The following is a 27384-nucleotide window of genomic DNA, read 5'->3' as shown; positions in this document are numbered from 1 at the left end:
CAATTATTTATAGCATCACGAGACGCCACTCTGCACGATTTAACTGAAAACACACAAACACACACTTCAATTATTTATAGCATCACCAGACGCCACTCTGCACAATTTAACTGAAACTAAAATATTGGACAATAGAGGATTTGGTGGCAATTGTTTTCAATTCTATTTTTAAACAAAAAAAAAAATGTGATGTTTTCATAAAACATCTTTTAGTTTTTTTTATGATTATTTTATAAAATAATTATACAAGTACGTAGAATAATAAAAAATAAATAATACATATTAAAATTATTTTAAAAATATTACAAGTTCCTAAACAAATTATTGTTTTACAAAATATTTGTGAACAGTTTTCAAAAACTATTTTAAAAAATAGTTATCAAATGGGGCAAAAAAAATTTATATCATCAATAATAATATATTTTATTTTATTACTCAATACAAACAATCTTCAAGCATAAACTTATTTTCACTATATTAAAAATAGTTAAAGTGAATCTAATAGTATATGGAGTAAGGTGATTAACTTAAATTAGTCAATTCAACTTATTAATCAAAACAATGTAAGAAAAAAAATATATATAAAAAGGGAAATGATTTGAAGATGGAAACAAAAAAAGCTTGATTTTTCTAAAATCATTATTTAGATTTACCTTATTTTCCAAAACTAGTACTAAAGTGAATTCAATTATTCATTAATATAGGTGAAACACAATAAAATCCTTCCAAAGTGTTTTCACTCCGCACTAATTAAAAAAAAAAAAAAGAAAAAAAAAAAAAGAAGAAGCACTTTTCATACTTTTATTAGTCATTGCCTAATTTCAGTTCAATGATGATACTTATTGGTCCAACTATAGCAGGCACAGGCTATGACTATTTAATGAGTGTCAAACTTTACGAGATCCACCGAAAATGTGATGATTTGAACATGAATTTATATACATATTTTTTTTAATTTAAATTATAATGTATTTCATGGTTACTCATGTTTTGTAAAAACTTATCTCGGTTATATAGATTTTGTCCGGTATAAGTTTAAAAGGGTTCTTACGACTTTAAATCGTAATTATATGATTAATTTTTTTTTATATTTATATAATATTAAAAAAATTCCATTATCTGATATAAAATATTACATGTTTAAATTATGTATCACGACACATTTAATTAGTAAAGTAATAAATTCATGTGAGTTATCCGCATGATTATGAAATATGATGTTTATTACTTATTAGTGAGGGAATAAATTAATTAGAAAGTAATAGGTTAGAGCGAATTATAAAAAAGAATTTCTTGTATAAAAATTGAATTTGGTGAGTCTAAATTAAAAATAATAATAATAAATAAATAAATAAATAAAAGGGAGGAGGTTTGGAAGGTGGGTAGAACACCAAGATGGGATGAATGGGCCAATAGTGGCCCACGGTCGCGCAATAAATGTAGGGAATGGCATTTTTCTTAACTGATGACACCCATATTCTGGAAATTTTGTTTTGTATAGGAAGAGTGGGTAAAAAAAGGCTGAACACCAAAAAGTGGAGTCATAATTGTAATTTCTGGAAAAACGGCTGTTTCCGGTCATCGCCTGAAAAATCAGATTACACGTGTCACTTCAGGAGGAAAATGACACTGCCTATCCCCAATTGGTCCCTCTCATCATCGGATTTACATTGTTACCCCTCTACTCTCAAGCAATTACTCACCCCCCTGGGTATCGGTTTTTTCTTCTTATCTTTTTATTTTTATTTTCAAATGTTAAACTTATCGAAATTCAAATCCAAATATTGAAATTAAAAACATTAAAACTAAAAATTTGAATGCAGGATATTTAAGGAAAAAATATTTTCAGTAATATTGTTGGAATATCTCCAAGAATCCAACCCAAATATCAGAATAATTAGGCATAGCATTTATTTTTTAATTTTCTTTAAAAAAAAAAAAAAAAAAAACTTCTTGAAGCGACGCGAGTCAAAGAAATTAATACCATTCTTAAAAAAAAAAAAAAAAAAAAAAATGGTATTCGACCCTTAACATTGATGGAAATGGTTCTTAGTGCGGGACAGCGCACCTCTCTTCTCTCTATACCCTAAGAGGGTTATTCATTTCCTTCATAAGCCGCTCTCATGAGACAGTCTTTTCAGCCTCGACTTTGATTGCGAGGGGGAGGGACAGCACTTTCTCTGTATTTCTCATTTGATTGGGATTTCATTTTTTCATTATTTGCTTCTCAATTCTTTCATGAAAAATTTCTGTTTCTTCATCTACAAAATCTGAGAAAAATATATCAAACACAGTGAATAAAATCTGGGATTCATCCTCAACGGGTTGTTGTTTAGAGATTGAAGGATTTCAGTAAGGGAGAGTGTTTCTAAGGCTTTTGCAGTTTAAAATGGCACCCAGTTTCGACTGTGCAGCCTCAAGCCTTCTGTGTGGAGAGGACAACAGCAGCATCTTTGATGATGCTGATTATGGCGCTGCGGCGGAGGAGTTTGAGACTGCATGGCATCATCAGAATCATCGAAGTCGTAATCAAGAGAAGAGCTTTAATGGCGGAGAGTTTTTGATTGGGTTGCCAGTGCAGAGCGATGAGTGTTTGGCTTTGATGATTGAGAAGGAGTCCCAGCATTTGCCTGCTGCTGATTACTTGATGAGGCTCAGGAGTGGGGATTTGGACATTGGGTCTAGACAGGACGTTGTTGGTTGGATTGCAAAGGTGTGTGCATCAATCTGTGCAATGGATTTTTTTTTGTTTTTTTTTTTGACATTTTTTCTGGTGGGGTGGGGACGTTTCTTCTTTGAATGAGAAACTTTAATGAGTTAGAGTTTTTATGTCTGGTGTTGACTGTTTCCCAATTTTTCCATCGTTCCTGTTACTGATTTGATGATTATGAAAAGAAATGGGATAATGCCGCATCAGGAGTAGATTTGGGTTTTCTTTGTATTTTGATTTGAATAAACCCATTCTGCTGGTTTTGATGAAGTTGTATTCCTTATTTTTGGGGTCTGTAGTTGATGCTAATTTTATCAGTAATTTTGGAGTGTTTGGTGAAGGGCATGTGTGGGGTTGGTCTGTTTTTGTTTCTAAAATGATGTTCACACATAATCTGAAATGGATTTGGTGGGATACCCCCCTGGTTTGCTTTTAGGACTGATGCTGATATGTGATTGTCCATGTGCTCTTTGTTTTTTCCCCCTTCTAATTTAGTTTAGTGAATTTGCATTTGCATTTGCATTCGAAGCTCACTGCTGAAATGGGGTTTTTCCTTTTGTTGATTGTTCTGAGGCCGCCGATGATCAATGCTAATGCTCTTGTTGCTTTAACAGGCTCACGCCCATTTCGGTTTTGGACCCCTGTGTGCATACTTGGCTATAAACTACCTGGATCGGTTCCTTTCCACCTATGAATTGCCTGTAAGTTGAGGGAAAACCAAACGCCTTAATTTTTTTTTTTTTTTGCTATGTTTCTATTTCTAATTTTGTCTGTTGCTGTTGCGTAAATTTGCAGAAAGGTAAAGCTTGGATGGCACAGTTGTTGGCTGTGGCTTGCTTGTCCCTTGCAGCCAAAATGGAGGAGAATGAAGTTCCTTTGTGTCTTGATTTGCAGGTGAAGAATCAGTTTAAATTTGACTTGCAAAATTGTATGAGCTAGTTTTGAAGTGATTTTGATCTGATTGTTTCCATGGGTATGAGTCTTAACAGGTGGCCGAATCGAGATTTGTGTTTGAAGCCAGAACCATACAGAGAATGGAGCTTCTGGTGCTGAGGACATTGAAGTGGAGAATGCAAGCCGTGACCCCTTTCTCCTTCGTAGACTATTTTCTCCGCAGGATCAATGATGATGAATTCCCGGCCAGAACTTCAATCTTGCTGTCAATTCAACTCATATTAAGCACAGTAAAAGGTTACTCTCTACTCATGGATTGTACTGAGTTGTAATTTCTCTGGTATGACAGTAATGAAGATAGAGAAATGTGAGAGGTCTGATGTGTCTTGGTTGGGGGAATTGAATGCAGGGATTGACTTCTTGGAATTCAGGCCTTCTGAGATTGCAGCAGCAGTGGCAATATCTATTGCAGGAGAAACCCAAACAGTGGACATTGAGAAGGCCATTTCTGTTGTCATTGAACCTATAGAAAAGGTAAAGTAAGTGGTCCTGGTCCAAAACCGCCACAAGAAAAAGGAGAAATAAATGATGGTCTTGCTTTTACTCTTATCATTTTAAGTTTGATTACCTACAAAACCTGATCAATTGATTTCATTTCTTTTCTTTTCTTTTCTTTTGGGTTTTGCAGGAGAGAGTGCTCAAGTGTATTGAGCTGATGCATGATTTATCATTGATTAGTGGGTCTGTGAAGCGTTCTAGTACTGCTGCTTCAGTCCCTTCTGTGCCCCACACCCCAATTGGTGTGCTGGATGCTGCATGCTTGAGCTATAAAAGTGATGATACAACAGTTGGATCATGTGCAAATTCTTCACATAACAAAAAGAGGAAGCTAAACGCACCCCCTGAAGTGGAGCTATAATTTGATGAGAGGTGGACTTTTCACTTCTCACCCAAATTCTTTCTGTTTGATTTGGGTGAGTGGGTGTTTTTGTGTGGTCATGAGGGTGGCCCCCCACCAAATACAGAACCAAAAAAGAGGAGAGAACCAGGTGAAAGGCAACCCAAAAAAAAGAAAAGTGAAAAAAAAAAAAAAAAAAGAGTTGAATAAGTTGGGTCATGGATGGGAGATAAAGATGCGATAAAAACTTTAATTCTGGTACAATCACCGGCTGTTAAATATTAGACCTTCTTAACGGCAATAGAGAAATATAATAAACATTTATGTTTGGGACATACAATTTGTCTTAGATGATTTGTAGGATATGTTCGAATGAGTAAATTTTGGAGAATTGTTTATTTTATTTTCCTATTCTTTCTTCTGTATTTTCCTTCTTCCTTTGGCTGTTTTCCTTTGGAAAATTTCAAAGAAAAAGGAGAGTCCCTAGGAGAGCACAAGAACTTTGAAAGAATGGGTTTAAACTTTTTGATCTTTCAAGTAAAAGTAACAGTGGGAACTTGGAAATGAGGAGTGCGCAATGTTTTTTAGCCCTGTAAATGACTGTGTCACTCAACTGATGATTAGCTTTATCTGAGCGCTGTCACCGGCTCTTTGTTTGACTGGGTGTCTGGTTGGACTGTGCTGCTGCGGTAAATATCTATATATATATATATATATATATATATGTATATGCACATATGAAAAAAAGAAGCCCTTCTGGAACCTTGGGAATGCAATAGAGAAATTGTAGATGGGGTCAGGGTGCAATAAAGAAATAATGAAAGAGGATGGAGGTTGAGAATAACGGTGGGGTGGGGCTTGAATCTTTTGATATTGTTGTTTGTTTCGTAAAATCAATGCGAGAGAGGGGCCCTTGATGCTGCGAGGACCCTTCCTTTACATTTCCTACCGACACCTGGAGGGGTCTGTTTCGGTTTGGGATTCTTCTCCTTCGGTCTTAAACATCTACCTCCACGATGAAGCTTTGAACCATTAATTAAGACTCCTCCATTCTCTAGACATGAAAGAGATGTCATGTCTTCAAAGAATAATTTTAAAGAAAAGTCTCCGGCAGGGGATCATTGTTTGGGCTTGGTTCTCTCTTTCCTTGCCACGGATCATGGTTTTAGTTTCTAAAATCTAATTGAAAAGGCCTTCCATACTCATCTCCTCTAACATGCCACTCTGTAATTCGAATGGCCTGATTTCCATGCTCAAGCCTTAAAATAGATCGCACCCTTGTTTGATCCTCTAATTCTTTCGTTTTAAAAATAAAAATTAAATATGTAAATTTTATTTATTTAATTAAATTAGATTTTTCCCAAAAATTACAAAAATGTATTACATATCAACATTTTTCAATTTATATAAATTTCCTATAAATAAACTTTCCAATAATTTAATATGATTACATAATTGGGATAAAGATATTTGATAAGTAACAATTTTTTTTAAAAAAAAAAGTAATTTGATATATTTCAAAATATCCAAATCACCAAAATTTATTATTTAGTTATTCAATATTATCAAGATAAGATATTAAAAACTAATTTTATGTTATTTAAAATAACTAAGATAACATATACAAAATAAAAAACTAATCATTTAGAAAACGATAATTCAACATATTTCCAAATATCCCAAAATATCAAGTCATAATAATTAATTATATAATTAGTTAAAAAATTAGAAATCATAATTATTTAAATCATTTTCTTGTTCATCTCATTTCATATTTTTAAAAAAGTTTTCCATTCTTTAAAATACATTATATTATATATCTCAATAAGACCAAAATAAAAATCAATTAAAAATATTTTATCTAAAACTTCCAAAATTTGACATATAAATACGAGAATAAGCATAATATTTATTTATTTTATATTACAATCAAATTATTTTTATTCAAATTACAATTTTCATATGATATTTTTGTTATATTTTTCATATTTGAATCACATTTTTTTTATATCGTAATCACATTCTACTATATTGCAATTTTTTGGGTTAGTAGCATTTTACCTCTCCCAAAATTTAGATATAAACTAGTTTACGAATAATTTAAATTGATCCATAAATACAAAATCATTTAGCATTGGAAATTTTTGGTGGTGAGATTGTCCATATCTAACTGTGAGGTGAAGCTTAGCCTTACTGATGATGTCAAGCGTTGAGCAGAAATTCTATCTCTCTTCACTTGATCAACATGCTTTGGAGTGTGGATGACATGGTCTCATTGTTTGCCACTCAACATGCTTTGGAGTGTGGATGATATGGGAAGGTGTTGGTCTCATTGTGTGTGTGTTGCATCTTGAGTATAACTTTGCCAAAAAAGTGGGTGGCACTTTGCTCCACCTCACCTACTGAAGGCCTTTTTGTGGATTATTCCTTATTCCTTATGCCTCCATCTTTGAACTTTTCACCCTCAAATCTAGAAAGCGTTTTGAGGCTATGTATTTAGATTAGATTTTGAAAAAGCAATTGTAAGTGAAGCTTTTACTTTTTATATTTTTATACTAAATCAAAGTAAAATCAGATTCCTTTACATGTTTGGTACATATAAACTCCTTATAGAAAAATGCTTTCGGCTATACTCTTACCATGTTTGATTTCTGAAAAGTATTAAAAAAATGGTTTTCTTATTTTTTATTTTACTATAAAAAAATATAAAATAAAATAAAATATAATTAAAATTTATACATATATTTAAATTATTTAATCTTTATATAATAGTGAGAAATAAGTCAAATGAATTTGAAGAAACATATAAAAATAATTTTTTTTTATTTTTACTTTTTGTTACCATTTACTTTTTCTCTCTCTTTTTTTTTCCTTTATATTTTCTCTCAAAATTTTCGGAAACCAAACATAATCCAAAAGAAAATGATTTTTTCATATTTAGTTGTTTTATGAAAAATATTAAAGAAAATCAAATATAATCAAAACTAGTTAAAAATTTATATATTTTTAAATTATTTAATTTTTATATCAATGAGTTAAATAATTAAAATGAATTTAAAGTAGCAAATGAAAATAATTTAAAATTTTTTAAAATATTTTTTATTTTCCTTCACCTTTTTTTTCCTTTACAGTTTATTTTCCTTACATTTTTCCTCAAAATTTTTGGGAACTAAACATAGTCTTAGAAAAAAAAAACTCTTTAAAATTAATCAAATTTGATGCATTCTCGTGCATATACCTTGGTATTATCTCAATCTAAAAATACATAAAATCCTAATTATTTTGAGTTGAATATATAAAGTTTGAATTTTATAAATTTTTTTTCGTTTTTTTAAATGTACTTTTTAATCTACTTTATAAAATTTTAATTTACTTTTTATTTTCTTTCACTTTTATTTTTCCTTTACAGTTTATTTTTGAGAACTAAACGTAGCCCTAGAAAAAAAAACTCTTTAAAATTAATCAAATTTGATGCATTCTCATGCATATACCTTGGTATTATCTCAATCTAAAAATACATAAAATCCTAATTATTTTGAGTGGAATATATCAAGTTTGAATTTTATATATTTTTTTTGTTTTTTAAAATGTACTTTTTAATCTACTTTATAAAATTTTAATTTACTTTTTATTTTCTTTCACTTTTATTTTTCCTTTACAGTTTATTTTCGGGAACTAAATGTAGCCTTAGAAAAAAAAACTCTTTAAAATTAATCAAATTCGATGCATTCTCATGTCTACCCATAACAATATACCTTGGTATTATCTCAATCTAAAAATGCATAAAATCCTAATTATTTTGAGTTGAATATATCAAGTTTGAATTTTATATATTTTTTTTTCGTTTTTTAAAATGTACTTTTTAATCTACTTTATAAAATTTTAATTTAAACGTAGCCTTAGAAAAAAAAACTCTTTAAAATTAATCAAATTTGATGCATTCTCATGTCTACCCATAACGATATACCTTGGTATTATCTCAATCTAAAAATGCATAAAATCCTAATTATTTTGAGTTGAATATATTAAATTTAAATTAAAAATAAATAAAGGAAATGTGTTTGAAAGTGGGGAAAAAGAAAAGAAAAGAAAGGGATGAAAGGAAAAGGCCACACTTCCGTGAGTATGGACTGTGATACTTAGAAGTGGTGTTTAAAGTATATGTTAAGTAATACTTGTTTTGATATTTTGAAAAGGTATTTAGAAAACATTAGTCTAACAGTAGATTTGGAGCAAGCAACAAGTAGAATTTGGATAAAATTTTGCCCTTTCCATTGACGCATGTATTCAGCACTCACATGTCTGAAATATACTCTTATTCAACTTATAAAATATACTTAGACAAAGAGGAATTCTTTGAATCTCCAACTGCGGAAATCTCTGAATCAAAATTCGGAAGGAGGAAAAGTTACCAGCACTTCAAACGTCTGGGTCCTTGTTCAAAACTAAGACCATTCCACTGCAAAATTGGCTGGGGTAGGTAGAAACTTGCAGGCATTGAAGGCAGAGGTGTTAAGCTTGTATATATCTGGCGCAAGTATTTTTAAAACAAAGGAGATCAGTGTCGTTTGGGTGGGAGGAGGAGGTGATTTGGGTGAAGAGGAGAGTGGTGGTGGGCCAGAAAGCATCAGAGCTCTGCTGGAATTGTCCATTCCTTTGGAGTTTGGACTGGTATAGAATTATAGAAATAGCAGTAGTTGATACATTAATTACATGACATATATGGATGTGGGCTCTAGTCCATAAAAAAACAAGCGGCCGGGGTTTCTTGAGGGTACGTAATTGTACATACATATAGCCTTTATGTAGTAGATTTATACGTCAATGATGCCGGGATTTACCCATCGTATGCCCAAGCTCCCAAATTTAATTAAACTCACGCTTCACCTGTCATCTCCTAGCTTCCACCTCATGAACAGAAAGAATGTAGGGCCCATTGGGCTTTTGACCATAGCGGTTTGGGTTATAATGGTGAGATTATTGAAGCCCAAATTTGAGTTTGAATACCATTAGCAAGGCCCACCACATTTGAAACCCACGTTACCGTGCGTATATGGGCTTACGTAGAGTGAGTGACCGACGTTTTCAGCGGATTGCCCCATAAAAAGAAAAAGTGGAAAGGACAAAATACATAGGCAGTAGGTGTGGTAGGGTGGTAGAGAGTAGAGAGCATGCGATGAGGCTGGCATGAGTAAACAGATAATTAATAAAAGCAGGAAAACGTCGTCGTTTGTCATCATCTTCTGTCTGGTGTACCAGACGGTTGACGTCCCAGTCAATCAAAATCCAGCAGGCAATGAGCTTCATTGCATTTGAAGGTACACACACTGCTACTCCCACTTCCACTCCTCTCCCACACAAGCATAGGTTGACCCACGCGCATTGCCCCTCTAACACGTCCCCCTTTTATTTCCCCTTCGCCTCCCTATTTTTTCTTCCCCTCCAATTCATTTCAAAGCCAACATTACTGATCCACAAAGGTTTCGTCAATCTGCTTGTTGATTTGTGTACACTCTAGAGCAACATCACGACATTCATTTCGAGGCTCTGCCGCCTTTTTCTGTTGCCAAGGCTTTCTACGTTAACATGCCCTATGTTGGACACTTTTTATTGGTCTGATAATTGGGATTAAATCAAATTCGTGTGTGTTGTACGTCTAACTCCTTTAATAAATAAAATTTATTTATACATCCATTTATATAATTTAAATTTATTATTAATTAATTTAATTAATTAATTTAATTATAAATTTATGTTTTTAGTGTACAAATATTTAAATTTTATTTTCGGATTTGAGTTAATCTACGTAATACAATGTGCCGACATAAATACTATCGTAAAAACAAAAGTGTCATCCTAAATTTGCTATGAAACAACAAGACTTGAATGCAATGTTAAGATTGTGGGACCGGAGCCCATTCATCGTATCCGTCGTCATTGCATACGGAGCAAGACGACATACGACACACCTCCTAACAGCTTCAAATCTTCGCTGTTTATCATTGAATTGATGAGAGAGACATGCAAAGAGTAACTGTGGATGAGATTTATACTCTAATAAATACTGGTTACTTTTTCTGATTTACAAATAGTTTATGTAGTTAAATAAATTAATAATTAGAAAATAAATAAAATGGATGAGGATTTTTTATTATCAATTATGTTACCTTTTCAAATCTAACGTGTCCAGGTGTGAATAAATTTCATAAAACTGATGGCATCCATCGACAGTAAAATACCAAAAATAAATAAATAAAAGAAAAGAAGAGGAAGAGGAACAGTCGAACAGAGCTTCGACGAAACTCCAGGGACTAGGCGTTGCTATCAGCAAGCCTCAGGCCTTCTGATGATGCCACCTGTGGACGAATTGAGAAGCCAACGTGTCAAACCTAAGAAACGGAAAAGAAAAAATAAACGGGGCAGCTGGGGGGTCTTACAGCTCCTGCCAAACATCTCGCGTGCATGGTAGGCCATTTAACTATAGTTTGACCAAACCCAAACCCAACTCTCACTCTCCCTATCTCTTTCTCTCTCTTTGTGGGTTCACGAGCCGAAGCGTGCGCCATTGCATGCGCCCAATAGATCCCGACGGAGATGCGCAATACACCCTCTTTTCACGCTCATCATTCCCTCCTCTCTCCTTTTTCTCTCTCACCCGCCTGTCATTCAGCCACCTTCCTTCACCCTCCTTTTTATTCATTTTTAATCCACCGGTCTTCACATTTTCAACGCCTTGATTTACTTGAATACGAAATCCAACGGCTTGTCCTTTGATTTCTGGTATTGATGGGGGATCAGAAGGATGTGATTAAAGAAGGGGACAGGGAGCTTAGGAGGAGGGGATAATTACTCCTGGGAAAGTGTCAAAGATAAGACGGCGTGTTAATTAAAGGGTGTGAGTCGCGTGGGAGACTTTTTCTCCTAAAGTCTGCAGTTTGTAACTGTACATGAGATTTGGTGGTCGGGATTCAAAGATTTTCTCCCCATTTTTTTATTTCTGTCATTACTTTTGATTCTTTAATACTTGGTTTAATGCATTATAAATTAATCATGGGTTGGAAATTACAGTTTTAGCCCCTTGGAACTTGGTACTCGGACATAATGTTGGTGGGAGGACTTTGCGCACCTGCTTTGTCGTCTAATAAAAGCGTGTGTGTGCGTGAGAAGAAACATATTAGGTGTTGCCTCTCCACAGTCCATCCCCCAATGAATTCTCTGATGGAGACACCCTAGACGGCATTTGTACGTCTAGATGTCTCTTATTTTTAATCTCAATCTTCTTGTTTATATCCACACTTCATACTCATGAAATCACAAAAAGAAGCAGCTTTTTCAGGCAAGCTATGAAAGAGAAAAAAATTACCATAAGAGAAAAAAAAAAAAGGTACTGCAAAACCTTTGAAAATCTCATAAATCCTGAGCGTTTGAAGTCAAAATAATTGGTGTCTCAGCACCTGAGATTCCGGGTCCGTAGCGAATATCTCTCTCAAGAGTAAGAGAGGCGTGGTGCATGCTTTTCCTTGAAGCTCATGAAATAAGTTACTCACTCATTGTCTAGCGGGTTGGATAAAGAATCAGGGGCCTTCGTCGTCGCCTGGTTTGATTCACAGGCCACTGCTGCCATGGACTGGAGAAGATTGATGATTCCTGTCCTTCTTTCCCCATACTTTTTAAATATTCATACCAATCGATTGTATTTCTGATTGTACCGTCCGAATTATGAGTTGTAGAATCGAATCCTTTAGAAAACAAAATTGGGTGACTTCATCTTTAGGATCATTTTTATGATGTTGGACCTTAAGCGAAGGATTTGATCATCTGAACATCAGAATTATGGCTGCATCAGATGGACTTCGGCGTCCATCCTCCCGCATAATGAGCATATTGAAATTTGGCTGCCAAAGAAATTGAGCATGCTGATTCTAGAAACGATATCAATTCTCCTTTTGGACCTTACCAATGAAATTAAAAAAAAAAAAAAACATTGCTAAATTATTTTTATTTTCATTAACAAATTTTCACCCATTAGGTAACAATCCGTCCGCACCACATGTAGAGTCAAAATACAATCATTTCGAAATAAAGAAATAAAATTTATTCTATGGTTTCTTCCTCATTTATGATACCATCATTTACAACATGGAGGGTGTTTGTTTCCACGTGCAAGATTTTTGTAGCTGGAGGAGTAGCATGACTTATTTCAGGTGGTTCAATTCATTGTGTTATTTAATTGCAATACATCACCATTGGCACTACTCCTCGATGTGTCGATGCATCCTCTCTTCAATCACATTCAACTCCAGCAAAGCAAAGATGGGGTGCAAATACTAAATAATAATAAGATACTATTAATTTCATGATTCTTGCGTGGGAACATTCTGTAGTTTTTAAGTCAAATGAATTATTGCAAATAGTGGTAGATTTTATAACAAACTTGATTGGTTTATGGCTCATAAAGTGCAGCTTAACCCACATCGCACCCCCACTCACCCACCAAATAACGAGGCAACCAGGCAACCAGGCACCCGGGCACCCAGGCACCTTCTCATTATTCTTGCGTGGGAATGGGGCTACTCTCTCTCTCTCTCACTCTGATTCCTCTTCTAGTTTTTTTTTTTTTTAAGTCAAAAAGACAATTATGGGTGGATCATGTTGACTTTTCAATCAAAGTTCACAAAAGCAACCCACAGCCATCCCTATTTAATTAGAAATCTCACTATTGGTTTGGTAAAACAGTTGAAATTTGGGTAGAACTAATAATGTGACATCCTCTTTTGGCCTTTAAGACTGGAGGGTTTTGTGGAAGGGATGAAGGGAGAAGACGAGTGTGACAACCTTTATTATTGCTTGGAAATGAAAGCACTGCCCCAACCCATTCTCACTCATTCTTTCTATCACCTAATTCTATCATTTTTACGAAGTTGACCCTTTTATACCATGTAAGGGAAATCGTGTGATTCCGCCCATTTATTACTCGAAAATCCACACATGATGCAACTCATTAGCCTTCACTTGCTCTTGTCATCCAATTCCTTAATAATAGGCAATGGCCTCTTTTTTCCCCCCCTCCAAAAAGTAAATTATTTTGAATAATTAAAGTGATGGTCTGATGGGTGATTTCACCCCCTTCATGACTTGAAAGTTGAAACAAACACACGATCGGACTTATCGAGGTTCGCTTGCTCTTTATTATCAATATCATAATTTGTATTTTTTAAGAATTTATTTTAAGGAAAGCTCATCATGTTAGATAATTACAGCGAGATCAAACGATGTCACTCATTTTGTTACTTTAAAATGAACACACGCCTCTTCCTCTTTTATTCTCTGCCGCCATGATATTTAGGTTGGTTGTGTGGAAGAAATCAACTGGGTGGCATGGCTTTTTACCGAGGAGTTCAAATTCGCAATGACTTAATCTATAGGGGGGGGGGGCTAAAGGTGCAATGACCTTGAGAAGGATCGTGCCAAATGTGGTAGAGCGATAAAGCTCTCACTAGTCACTAGTCGACATCTAATGAGAGATTGATAATTGAAAGCATTATATTAGTTTGATGTGACGAATACCATACTTTTTATCGTAATGTGTCGAAAACCTCGTTTTATTGATACCAGAATACTTTTTACACTACATTTCAAAATTTCATTCATGGTGCTAAGAAAAAGAGGAACTTGATGGGAACGTTGGGAAGGTTTCCATTTTCTTCCCATTGAAGGAACATTACTGTGCGGCAACTTCCATGCCCCCGAGTTTCAGCCTCTGTAAATTAACCCGCAGGAGAAGAACCCCAATAAATGCTATCTACTTACGTAGTCTTCACTCTTCATCTCAGTAGTTAGCCTAGTACTCCTCAAATTAAAATTTGGCCATGATAATAATAATAAGCGTGGAGGTCACACGTGTTTGATGATGGAAATTGAGAGCTAATTAATTAACCACCCTATTCAATGGAGGTGGAGATGGAGATGTTCTTGTGGATCTGGATCTCGAGCCACTAAACGAAGCTCCAAACAGCCCCTTAAAAAAAGGAGGTAATAGAGGAGGGTTGACGCTTTGTAATGGACTATTTCTTTTGATAAAATATGGAGAGTGTTGATGTAAAATAATAAAGTAGGATGGGAGAAAAGTCTAAGAAAGTGGGTGGTATGGTAGAGATAAAAAAAATGCGTGGGGGTGCCATGGATTCCTTTCTTTTGTTCTACTTTGTACTGCCTTGTGGGCATTTTTTGTTTTTTTTTTTTTTTTTTTCTAAAGGCGCAACGTATGATCTTTTAGTGCGGCCTGGTGGAGAGGTTATTGTGTTTTAGCTTTCCAAGCGTGGACGTTTTTGTTGGAGAATCCACAACCAAATGGCTCCATGGTTTGATGCCCCACCTCCCCCACCAAACTCACATACATGCTAATGGCCGCTCCAAAAGGAATTTTCTTTCTCCTTTATTTTTTTTACCTCTTATTCTAATGCCAGTCAATGCCAGCCTGCTATGTGTCACATCTTCATGCATAGGATTGGCCTTATCAAGGCATTATTTGGGCTCTTTTCTATTATATTATTTATGGTTTTTCTGACCTTGCATAAAAATACATTTTTGAGTAGCAGGAAACATGGAAAACCATATGTTCTGGTATGGCAAAAACAAATCATCTTCTTCTTTAGTCGTCTTCTAAAGTACTTTCTTTTTTTATTTTCCATGAAAGCAATTTGTGAAGGAAACCCATTTCTCCATTTGTTTTCTCCTCTATCATTATATGCAAATACTTACAATGCACTTGCTGACCCAACATGGACATCAGGCCTAATATCATATTTCAGCGTGCATTTCTCACCTTTTTTCAGGAGGAGTTGAGATCATGTGAGAGTTGCAGAAATTATTTTAACATCATACTTATCCAACAGAGAAAAAAAAAATATTCCGAAAAAAGGAAGAAGAGGTGTAACATGCACATCAAGGAACATGATGGGATCCACTTGCAAAATGAATATGCTACTCCAATAGTGAGTATTATGCAATGGTGCTTTACACAGAATCATCCACATTTCCTTCATCGTGGGGAAGCTACTAAGCTTCTCAGCAAGCATGCATCAAACCAAAAAGAGCCAAAAAAAAAAAAACCACACCCGTGGCTTTCAGTTAAGTGGTCAATCCACAACCACATTGCTCATGTCATTTCTCAATGGGTTTTTTTTTTTTCTTTCTTTTTTGGCCCTCTATCTTTTAATTAAAGGGAGTGTGAATTATTAAAATAATTTGATAATTAAAAGTGAGTATGATGATTAAATAACAGAGTAGACGTGGGGGGAATCCTCCCTTTACATCTCATCCGTATGTGGAGGAGTGTTTTAGTGCTACCAAAAGAGAAGACCCAATGGGATTGGGAGGAGGAGGGTGGAACTTGATTGGTCCTGCATATTGTTCCCTCCACTCCAAACAAGAGGGCATGAAAGTATGCATATTATTTATATTGGAATCCATAAATAATTGGGCGCCATGGATCTTCTTTTCCTGCGCGTAAGATCTCCTTCAGGTGTTAAAATCATGGTCGTCTTAATTTTTTTTTTATTTTCTGGTGCAGCCAATGTGCCCCGATTCGGCACAATTGGGTCTCTTCTTTTTAGTTTTTTATTTCTTCTCATGCCTCGATTGTCTGGTTTCGTACCAAGATGACTTTGCAGACTCAACATGGGAGACCTTAGAATATCCATTCCCATGTTAGTTTACTGTATCCCCACCGAATAAATCATTATCCCATTTTTCTCCTATGGATACAGAATTCAAATAGGCGAGGACTGAGGAGAGCTGGGCTCTTTGAAGAGTTTTGGGAATTACCCCATACTGTATATGGAAAAGTTTCGTCTTCTTTACTAAAAGATGCCCCAATTCAAGAAGCCCTTTTGTAAAGAATTTATGGTCTTCATTTTTTAACCCAAAACAGTTAAAAATCGTAAGATTTTGGGCAAGGAAGGTCCCATCCCGTATTCCAAACAAGGAGGCAGGGGTAGGATGTGATTTGGGAATTGGGCACATGCAAGCCTCTGCAATTTTGTTTGGGAGGCGTACATAACCAATAGAGGCCACTTTATGACAAATAAAAGGAAAAGGACATTTTTGTGCCCATGAAGATAAAAGGTGGGAATTGGGATGGCGATGATAATTTTTTTTTTCCTTTTTCTTATCACCTCCTTTAAAAAATAAAAAACGAAAAGGTTAGGAAAATGAATTAGAAAGTGATGGAAACGCATAAAGCGGGAGGGCGTGTGTGAGATGCAAAATAAAGCAGTATGAAACACTCGATATATAACTGGCTAGGGCCATCCATCGATGGCTCTCTTGATGGTTGAGACACATCCATAAATCACATCAATGAAAAGTATTATTGTACTCCTGGGCGGGGCCAGTGGGGATGGGCCCATCTTTTTAACACCCCCATCCCTTCTCTTAAAGCAGGGCGTTCCATGGATTGCCATGAGTATGAGCTCTACGCTGGCAGGTAGAGAGTGTGTATGCATCAAAATATGATGCTCCTTGTGGGGCCCTATCATGTTCATATCATTCTGCCTTTGAACGGTCAAGCTCCAAATTATTGGTGTTCATGTTAAGCATAGGATCCCATCCCCCCCCCCCCCCCTTCATATTTTGTATGAAAACTGCTTTTAGAAATTACGTAATAAAAACATGTTACTTCTAATGTCATATTTTGTGTTTCAAAAAATTGAAACATGACTCGAAAGCACATGGTACATGATTTTGTTTACTTCTTACTCAACTTATGTGAATAATATAGGAAATGGGCTTAAGAGGAAAAATATTGGGAATGAGAAAATAGAAAGGAGTGATGATACTGGCAAGTGGCAAGTGGCAAGAGAGGAGAGGTGAGGTGGGTTAGGACTTAGGAGGAAAGGTGAGTGGAAGGAAAGAGTGGGGTGTGGTTGGAAGGCAACCAAAGGGTTAAGTTGTTAACCAGATATTGGGTTATAGCAGAACATCTTACATCCTCCAGGTCATGATACAACAGCCCACGGGGCACGCCCCCACGGAGCTTATCTTCCATGCTTCATCATTGTACACTAATATCTTGCGTGCACTACGCACGTACCAAATGAAGCGTGCGGTGAACCTGCACCCAATCAGGGTTATTTCTGTCAATTACTTTTCTATATAATCTTCTCTGCCCTTTACTCGCCAAGTTTCGACTTTGACTATTGTCCTCTTTCTTCCTGTCTCTCTCTCTCCACCGCCTTTTTCAGTGTTGTGTTCCGTCTGATTGAGTTTTGGCCTTCGAGGATTCGGGCGATTTCCCTTCTTCTTACTCAACTGTAAGTCACAATTTCTCCTACGTTTTGGCTTTCATGTTTGGTTATACTGCCGGTTGAATTTTAATTTTTTTTATTTTTTATTTTAATTTTCCGTTGTTTCTCTTATCTTTCCCGATTTCATGGCTACCAATGTTTTTTTTTCTTTTTGATTTCCGGAGATGAGGGAAAGGGAAGGAAAATGCCTTAAATGCACAGGAGAGGGAGTATTTTGGGAAATTTTCTTTTTCTTTTTTCTGTTCTTTCCGAGAACAATAACCAAATGGAGCCGAATACTTTTTTTAAATAAAATAATAATAATTTTCCTTTCTTCTTTTTCCTGTTTTTCTGCTAAATATATTATGAGGAGATTTGCTATCTGTCTGAATTGCCTTTCCAAAAAAAAAAATTTCTTACGTATTTCCTCTGTGGTGAGCTATGCTTGATCTGCTCTGACTGATGCACGGGGAAAACTTGATTTTTCAGCTGCGTAATTCCACTGAATGCTATTTCCCTTTTGGTTGCTAAGAAAAAGAAAGGAAAATTTTGGATCCTAGAATTTTTCATTATTTGGGACGGGAGATAACCAGAAGCGCCGATGAATTGAGCGCCACATAACTCCTTTGGTTGATTCAAAATTATTTTTTTATTTGTTTGCTCTTTCCTTCGGTTTCTCAACAAACTGAGGCCGGATTTCAGTTTTGGTTTACATTGATTTTATTTTACTTTTTCTTTTCCTCTTGGCTTGCACGATTTAGATTCCAAGTTGTCTTTTCTTTCTTCCCGCGATCTATGAACAACCACCAAACGCAGCATCACTTTAAATCAATTTCAATTTTTGGGGCCGATCCTCATGTAAATTGTTGGTGCAGGGATCTTGAATTGGTATTGGCGAAAGGATACTGGCAAATAGTTTGAAGGAAAAGGAAAAAGCAGTATGCGGTGGTGGTTAAGTCTCTCTGTAGATGTTTTTCGGAAAGTTGTGTCTTTGAACCTGTATTGTAGAGTAATTCTGTAATTTCTTTGATCTAGACCCTTGAAAATCCTTTAACTTTGATACTATACCCCCCATATGGGATCCAATCTCTTTGTCGTCCTTCCCTGCTATGTACGCAGGATTAGCTGAACATATTCAAACCCATTTCTTGAAGTTTTCGTTCCAGACCGTTGTCCTTTTTTTCTCCTGAAATTTTCGTTCCAGACCGTTGTCCTTTTTTTCTCCTCTGCACTACTCGGGATCTGCTGTTGATTTTCATCTGGGATCTGCTGTCGGTTTGCGTCTTTGATCTGCTGTTGGGTTTTGTTTGTTGATTGATCGATCTGTGTTTTACGGAACTTGTTGTTCGCCGGAAGATAGTGTTGTTGTTTTACTATTGAAGGGTCGGGACGTAGTTATGGTGTGCCAAGCAGCGAGCCAAACAAGATTTCGGGCATTGAAACACGAGAATGGGATTGCTGGGAGCGCCACCATTATTGTTAGAGTTATAGCATGCTTTCAACCTTTACAGGATTGCCAGGTTAGTCGAATATGCTTTACATAATTCCCGGGTCGATTTTGCTCTGTTTTGGATATGGATATGCTTGGCAAGATATTTGTCTGATAAATTTAATTTAGTTTTCATGAATATATGTATGTTTTGTCGTTTTAAAAAATTCCTGTTCTTTAGTATGCTGTTTGCGGTGATTGATAAACCAATCTTATATGATGCATATTTTTTGGGGCATTTTTCAGGCTGAGTACTTCCGTCATTTGCTTAAACCCGTTACGTAGATTGATTTCTCCCCTTCGCATTTCAAGTTAAGCTGGAGTTTTTAGTTTTTTTCTTTATTCCTGAAAGAGACAACAAGTGATCAGCAACCTGTAATTGCGCTTCTGGTACGCTTCAGAACATCTAAAAAAAACTTGGTTCTCTTTTTTCCTTTTTTTCTTTTTAATTTTCTTAATCCGGCTTATCTGATATATTGTAGATTTTTTGGGGGTGTATGTTTTAATTCTTAGGTGATCGTCTTGGTTTGATGGAAAAGGACTGTGGATCCTGGCTTCCCCATCAGCATCCTGGCTGGCTGTCACCCGATTTGAATACTTTGAGTGCTCCACTGGGGCTTGAACTGGAGCAGCAAAATATTATTTCTGCTTACATGAACCCTTGCCCCAATTTGGTTCCCACAAGTGGGTCTTTGACAGCGCACACATTTTCTGTGCTGCCTCATTCACGCCCCAGCCAACCAAATGAACCTCATGGATGGTTTTACTGTTTGCCCCGTTTCCGGCAGGCCTTCACACATGCATCCAATTCCATTCTAAAAGAGAAACTCCCTGCCGGCCCTTATGGGAACTCTAGGGTGGTCAACGCACCCAATGTTATCTCTGAGTGTGCTCAGAAGAGATTCCTTGTTTTTGATCAGTCAGGTGATCAAACAACATTGGTTTTTAGTTCTGTGATTGGTACTCCTGGCCAGTGCTTGACTTCTTGGAGCCCAAAACCTTCTGGTGCTCATAATTTGAGTGGGGGAGAGGAAGGAACAAAACGAGATCTGATTTATCACCAGGGACCAATTCTGACTGATGAATCTAATGAAAATGGTGGAACTGATGTGCAGAGTGAGATGCATGAGGATACAGAGGAGCTCAATGCCTTGCTCTATTCGGATGATGAATACAGTTACTCTGAAGATGATGAAGAAACAAGCACTGGTCATTCACCTAGCACAATGACTGTGTATGATAGACAAGAATGGCTTGAGGGGGAAGCAGAAGAAGTCGCTAGTTCGGATGGGTCAAATAAGAGGAGAAAATTATTCAACGGAGATTTTAATGTACCATCTCTTATGGACACTGCAAGTTCTGCAAAGCCCGACAATTCCCTCGAGTATGAGGATGATGCTGAATCTAGTTGCGCCGATGGCAACAATCCAGAGCCAGGAGAAATTCAATCTTTTTCAGGCAACAAGAGGTCGAGGAAAGACAGAATACGTGAAACAGTGAACATTCTCCAGAGCTTGATTCCTGGCGGGAAGGGCAAGGATGCAATTGTGGTCCTTGATGAAGCTATCCATTACTTGAAATCATTGAAGCTCAAAGCGAAAGCTTTAGGACTTGATACTCCTTGAGCTACAGTTTGTCTTGCCAGTAGTACTAGTAATATTGTTTGGCATTATTAGTATTAGAAGATGTTCATGGTTGCCCAGAATAAGTTAGGTAAACATGGGTTGGATGTGGATTTTTGCAAGATGATGAGTTTCCAGCATAAGGGCTTGAAATTGGAAATAGTGGAGAAAGAGCCCGAACTGTGCCGAATCTGAATCTTTTCTTCCATGATTGAGCTGGAAATCAGTAGCTTCGGCCTGTGAAATTTCTCACTCTAGTCTCTAGAGGGTGAGGTGTGGTAAAAGGAGGAGCAGTATATTATGTTCCAATAAAAGGGAGATTTTCATCATTAGAGTTATGCCGTGGGGTTTAGAGAAAGTAACACTCGCACCTGAGCGTGGGGTGGTGGTTGTTGTGTGGATGAGAAGACTGGTTATCACAGAGGGACCAGGGAAAAGGAGAGTGCAACTCTGCTTAGGTGGATTTGGGACCCTACTCTTTTACTTTCTCCCCTTTTTGTATCCTTGTCATGTTTTAATCTTCAATGGGGGTCATCTTTTTCTGGTATATGGAATTGCATGATGAAGGAGCCTTACTCTGTTTCATCATTCATCGGGTGAAAGGGCCCCAATACACCATTCCTGCTCTCATTCCTTGTTCCGCGCATGTGAGCGAGAAATTGCCACTTTCATCTCCATACCTAAATTGAGCTTTTTCTTGTGAGGTGTGGTTGCTTTGTAACTAATGGACCAAGGAAACGTTGATATGGATGTGCATGCTGCTATAATGGAAATTGTCTTAGTTGTTGGTTTTGTTGGTAAATGATAGACGTTGTAATGGTTTTGGTGGATTGATGATGTTTATTCAATATGGTTGATGTTTGTTGTTGTCTTTATGCCCGTGTACTTGCCTCGCATGCCCGCATTTATGAAATTGTGACAGTGATGTATTGTGATTCCCTTGGCCTCTTGAAATAGTGCAAGTTTCAGTCACTGTGGAGATGATGACTTGGTGAGGGGACCACCCTTTGCATTATTTGGGAGACGGTTCACATGTGCTTGAGCCCTGTTATTGTTCCCTTGCCATCACCATTTTAGGCAAACTGCAACCACCGCCCCTACCCTCCGCCCTGATTTTTTGTCCCTCCCTCTGCCCTTTTGCTTAATCACTTTCCCCTTTTTCTTTTAGCCTCGTGACTGCACTACATTTCTCTCTTCTTTCTTAGTCAGAAGACTCAGAACTTCTTCGCACGGACTTTCCTAGATGAATGTAATTTTGAATATACTATGGAGAGAAATTAGTTCGTAATCACAGATTGTTGATAAAAACGACAAAGATGACGAGAAGGGAAATTTTATAATGCAATAGAAAGAAAGAGATGTAAAGCTTAGTCGTTTGGTGGTGTCACATTAAGTGGCGATTTAATCATGGCAATTTGGTGATATTATATGATAACTCGGCATGTCACTTCAGGAAATAATTTAATCACATTTTATGGCAGCTTCATCATTCTTTGTGATAACTTGCTTGTAATGATTTCATCACATCTTCTTGCAATTTAACGTGTGTTCTTTGTTGATGTCTTTAATCGTCACAATCGATTTTATGACGAGGGGATACAGAAGAAAACAGGGAACAAATTTAGTGGAAGAAAATTTGTTTATCTCCGTGTCTTAAATTGTCGATCACTTTAATTACACAATGAAAATAAATTAATTCAATAGATCGCTATCCACGTGTATAACAAGATTACGCGTCCGGTATTTTTACACTCAAGCTGACCTTCCAAAACTCTTTATTTCTGATATCTGATATCTGACATCATCAACCGCCCAAGATGGTTGGGCCTCCCACTTCCTTTCCTTTAGAAGATGAAGTTTATCCATTATCATCCGGTTGGGTTCAACCCAAACGCCCCGCCCAAGCTGAGTTGAAGCCCATGGTTTATTTGGGCCCTATTTCCCATCCAAATAGGCATGGGGTGTGACTTTTTGAAAAAAAAAATATAGCAATTTTTCAAAATATTTATTAATATTAATTTACAACACTTTTTTAATATTAATTGAAATTGTATTTTAAATAAAAAAATATAAATTTAAATTTGAAAGTTGCCTTGCCTTTTTTCAAAGATAACTTCAAAATTACATTGAAATTGTCTTAAAAGGATTTACTTTATATTTTTTGTAATATTTATTATGATATGATTGAAAACCTTTTGATGGGTCTAAGGGTCTCCAAAAAGCCCGCGGCCCGCTTAAGGCCCGGCCCAAGCCCGGCCCGAGTCCGTTTATGGGCGGGCCGGGCCATGGGCCTAAATTTAGGCCCGTAGGCCCGCCCTTTTAAAAAATAATATACTTTATTTTTATATATATATATATATATAATTAATTCAATTTATAAGCATAAAAGGAATGTAGTTCGGTTGGTTAGAGCCTTGAAATTTAAGTATGAGGGGAGGGGTTCAAATCCCCCCTTCCTTTTCTTTCTAGCGGGCTCATAGGCTGGGCTGTGGGCCTAGCATTTTAGCATGGCCCGGCCCGGCCCGCCCGTTGGAGACCCTTGGATGGGTCCCCCAAGGCAAGCACGGGAGTCGTGAAAATCACTGGTAAATAAATAATAAAAGAAAAAAATCATTTGACTTTAAAAATTTTAAAAATCAAGAAAAATACAAATTTTATTCTATGCATGCACGTAAAAAATAAAAATAAAGACAAAGAGGGAATATATTCTAAAATAATTATTAACTTTTTTCAAGATGTTTCATTTTTTGTCATATTCCATTTTCCACCTTTGGTGATCCAAACAAGGAAAAAAAAATGAAATATCTTGAAAATTACAAAAATATCTTCTTCTTCTTTTGTCATTTTGAAGATTCAAGTTTTTTACAACTTATTGGTTTAGGGAATGATGTGACAGACTTTGGAATTAAGAAAGTGAGGAAAGTGGATGTAGGCACCTTCACGAACCACTATGAAATGGTTTGCATTTATTTTCTCCTAACCTCTCTTTATTATTTTTGCCTTGTCTCCCATCTCTTAATATTTTTATTTTGCCTTCCCCACCTTTAGTGATTTATTTAAACTAAATAGTCATTTTCACAATTGGTATCAAAGTTAAGATTCTTGTTTTTTATTTAACCTGAGAGATAATGACTACTTCCTCCACCTTATCCTACATGGAAGGTTTTTCAATGAATCCACCTCAATTCTTTTTTATAACCAATTAATTCCAGGATAGCATGGTTTTTAAAATAAATTGATTATGATATTTGGGATGTTATTGGTCCCAAATTTCAACCATAATAAAAAATGAAGGGGTTATTCTAAAACCTAATCAATAATGGAATGAGCTCGACACAACAATAGATCAATTAAATGTTAATTGATTTTTTGTAGTTATGGGCTATTTTTTATGAAATATAATGAATCTGTTATTGGGATGTTTACTAAGTTCATGGACTTCATCAACAAACTTCAATTTTTGAGAAAAAAATCAACAGGGAATTTGAGAAAGTTATGAAAGTTATAAGATATATTCCAAATAAGCAATAAAAATTATGAGGATTCTTGTTAGGAATTCCAGATTGCTTTGTTCATTGACTTTGAAAATGTTTATATGAACACACATCATTCGGATATCCCAATAAAACATTTTGTTTCAGTCTTATGAGATATCATTATGTGTTTATTAAAAATATTTATTACTGACAAATTTCATTAACAATAACATGATTTATAAGAAATATATGATTAACTTACAATATTATTTATATGTCAAAATCATTATTAACTTTAATACAAATTCAATATTATCTTAAGATTGAAAAACGATACAATCAAATATTTTAGTCAAGTCATTAATAACCTGATGTAATAATTCATCACAAGTCCTATAAAACGTGTATTCATGCATACTAGTGCATTCACTGTGAGAAACTTGTTCAGATAACCAAATATTTGATGGTATTAATATATATATATATATATATATATAATTCATTTTTAATATGTTGGGAAAAAAAAAACATTGTGGAAATTATTTTTCATCTCCTCCATAATTCCATTTTGAATGCAAAAATAATATAAAAGAGGAAAATAAAAATTTCTCTATAATCTCTCTTTGATAAATAATGAACATAAAGGGTATTAAAATATCATCTTTATAATTCATCTTTAATAATCTTACAAAAAGGATTTCTAATGATATTGAATAAGGAATAAATATTAATGATCTTGAAAATGGAATAAATAGAAAGAGATAGAAATATTAAATTTTCTTTGGTAGAAAAGAATATAAAGAAAGATGAAAATTTTATTTTTTATAATTCATATTTGATAACATTGAAAAAAAAGATAAAATTATCATTATTAATGTCCATAAACATTTTGAAAACGAATATGAGAAAAATAATAAAGAATTAAGTGGATGTTTGGTAAACCAACCTAATAATTTAATTTAAGTTATTAAGTATATTTAATAAAATAATTTAACCATAAAAAATAATTTTATGTAATAAGTAAAAATAATTAACTCATTATTAACTTCATATATTTATTTTATTTTTTTTATTATAATTTAATTTAATTATATTTATAAATTTTATTATTATTTAATATTTTTTACGCTAGGTGTAATTAATAAGGGTAAATATCTTAATTTAACGATTTAAAATAATTTTAAAGTTAATTTTAATAAATAATATTAATATTATTAAGTTTATATTATGTAAAATGTAAATACACAGCAAAAAATAAAAGATCGCGGCGGAAGCTGAAAGCACAATGACACAGGAAATATTAGATATGCGTATAAGGATTTTGTCTACTCTCGAATTAGAAACCCAAAGACGGTGCTAAGGTAAAGGCGTCTTGCTGTAAACCGCGCTCATCTCACCGACTCCCAAGATCGATCGGCCTAGGGTTTGCTCTCTCATCCATCCCAAATTCGAAGCTTCTCTAATGGAGACAACCAATTTTCACGATAGCAACCTCTATAATTTCGTTGACGGCAGAAGCATCGATTTTCGCCATGTATTTTGAATCTCTTTTTCTATTCACCCGATCAATTTAATCGAATACATTTTCTTTCTTCTTTCTCGGAATGAAAGATACCGTTTTTTTTTCCTTGAATTGGATTTGGCGCAATGGAATATCATTTAGGTTTTTGATGAATTACATCGTTTGATGTCTTTATTTATTGGATTCATTGAGTCCAAGCCCTAACAGTCCATCTCTGTAGTTTTGTTGGACAGTGGAATGCCCTTTTGTGAACCACACCGATTTACGGTTTGACATTTCACTCTGTTCTCTATCAAAGAGATTTATCAAAGAGAAAGGAATGTTATTGTCGGGAAAGTTGAATCGTTAGATCCTAAGATGAAAAAAAAAGATGAATTGAATTCGTACCTGATATTAAGTAGTTAAATTCATTGCAGAGTTCACTTAATATCATCATTATTATTTTTCTTTTGATTCATTTGCATATAGATTTTCATCTTGTGATGGCTATTATGCATTTGTTTTAGCATATCACTTTTAGAGTTTTAGTTAGCATAAACTTTCTTGAAGGAATTGTCCTTTCCAACGTGAAATAATTTATGCTTCCTATCCTGTTATTGCGAAATATTTTTGGTTGGATGATGAATTTACATATTTTCATTTTTACTTCTATAATTAACTTATTCTTTAAATGCTAGACCTGGGTTCTTGTTTGTAATGCCAGGCCTTATGAACTTCGGTTGGTGTTTGTATAGGATGTTAGTCGCAGTTTGCAAATGCACTCATCACTGTTACGACGGCTCACCCAGGAGGGAGAATTGGAGGTTTGTATGATTGAAAAACTTGCTTCATTTAGGTTAGTTTTGGTTTTCGGAAACTATTAAGGAAAATGATTTTTTAATGTTTGGTTTACTAATGGAAAATGTAAAGGAAAATAAAATATAATTAAAATTATTTAGAAATTTATGTATTTTCAAATTATTTAATTTTTATATAGAAGAAGAAAAATAAGTGAAATGTGTTTGAATAAGCATGTTACGATAATTTATTTTTCATTTTTCATCACTTTTTCTGTTCTTTCATTTTTGCTCTTTATTTCATTTTCCTCACATTTTCCCTCAAAATTTCTAATAACCAAACATAGGGTGAACTGTGTAGATTTTTCCAACTGATCTGAATTCTCATGCTTCTATTACCACACTAGGAATGTCTTCTACCTTATTTATCCGATACCTAAAATATGAAAATCTTATGTTGCTTACCCTCCATTATCCTACCAGGTAATGTAATTACTTTAACTATGATAAATTTGAAAAGGTTCAACCAAAGTGAACAGCGGGGGTTAGCTACAGACTGAATCTTATGACTAAAATTATGAGAGGGCATGGACCAAATTAAAGGCAAAGCTAAGGCATGGATCCTAAAAGATCGGGAGCTTGAGGTCTCCAACAAAAGATCCATCATGTTTATGTCATTGGCCGAAACATACCAAATTTGAGGATGACTGC

The 27384-nt window shown here is 35.1% G+C and overlaps 3 protein-coding genes across 8 annotated transcripts in view; all 3 read left to right on the top strand.

The window, feature by feature from the left end:
- The first annotated feature begins 1987 nt into the window (after positions 1-1987).
- On the top strand, positions 1988-4905 carry LOC100247298 (cyclin-D4-2). Its single transcript, XM_003634434.4, has 6 exons — positions 1988-2713; positions 3325-3411; positions 3506-3604; positions 3700-3901; positions 4014-4138; positions 4293-4905. The coding sequence occupies exons 1-6, from the start codon at positions 2390-2392 to the stop codon at positions 4521-4523; spliced, it is 1068 nt and encodes a 355-aa protein (XP_003634482.2). The 5' UTR covers positions 1988-2389; the 3' UTR covers positions 4524-4905.
- A 12581-nt stretch (positions 4906-17486) lies between these two features.
- LOC100241943 (transcription factor bHLH143) lies at positions 17487-21772 on the top strand. Of its 3 annotated transcripts, none has more exons than XM_010666068.3 (4): positions 17487-17815; positions 18664-19308; positions 19524-19667; positions 19791-21772. In XM_010666068.3, the coding sequence occupies exon 4, from the start codon at positions 19808-19810 to the stop codon at positions 20900-20902; it is 1095 nt and encodes a 364-aa protein (XP_010664370.1). In that variant the 5' UTR covers positions 17487-17815; positions 18664-19308; positions 19524-19667; positions 19791-19807; the 3' UTR covers positions 20903-21772. The 3 variants fall into 3 exon arrangements, with proteins under 3 accessions (XP_010664370.1, XP_010664371.1, XP_059590411.1); XM_010666069.3 differs by having other exon boundaries at positions 17494-17815; positions 19760-21772; XM_059734428.1 differs by having other exon boundaries at positions 17680-18276.
- A 3892-nt stretch (positions 21773-25664) lies between these two features.
- The window catches only part of LOC100255806 (protein ALTERED SEED GERMINATION 2), a 64665-nt gene continuing 62945 nt past the window's right edge, over positions 25665-27384 (top strand). For 3 of the 4 annotated variants that reach the window (XR_009464970.1, XR_009464971.1, XM_010666066.3), the window contains exons 1-2: positions 25665-25909; positions 26632-26700. Coding sequence is in view for 2 of the 4 variants with exons in the window: in XM_010666066.3 (XP_010664368.1) it covers positions 25838-25909; positions 26632-26700 (141 nt within the window). In the remaining 2 variants the exon portion in view is untranslated. The remainder of the gene's footprint in view (positions 25910-26631; positions 26701-27384) is intronic. The other variant, XM_059734701.1, reaches the window with a different exon arrangement.

Source organism: Vitis vinifera, chromosome 18, assembly GCF_030704535.1.
Source record: "Vitis vinifera cultivar Pinot Noir 40024 chromosome 18, ASM3070453v1".
Taxonomy (NCBI): domain Eukaryota; kingdom Viridiplantae; phylum Streptophyta; class Magnoliopsida; order Vitales; family Vitaceae; genus Vitis; species Vitis vinifera.
This window is presented reverse-complemented; position numbering and strand designations above follow the sequence as displayed.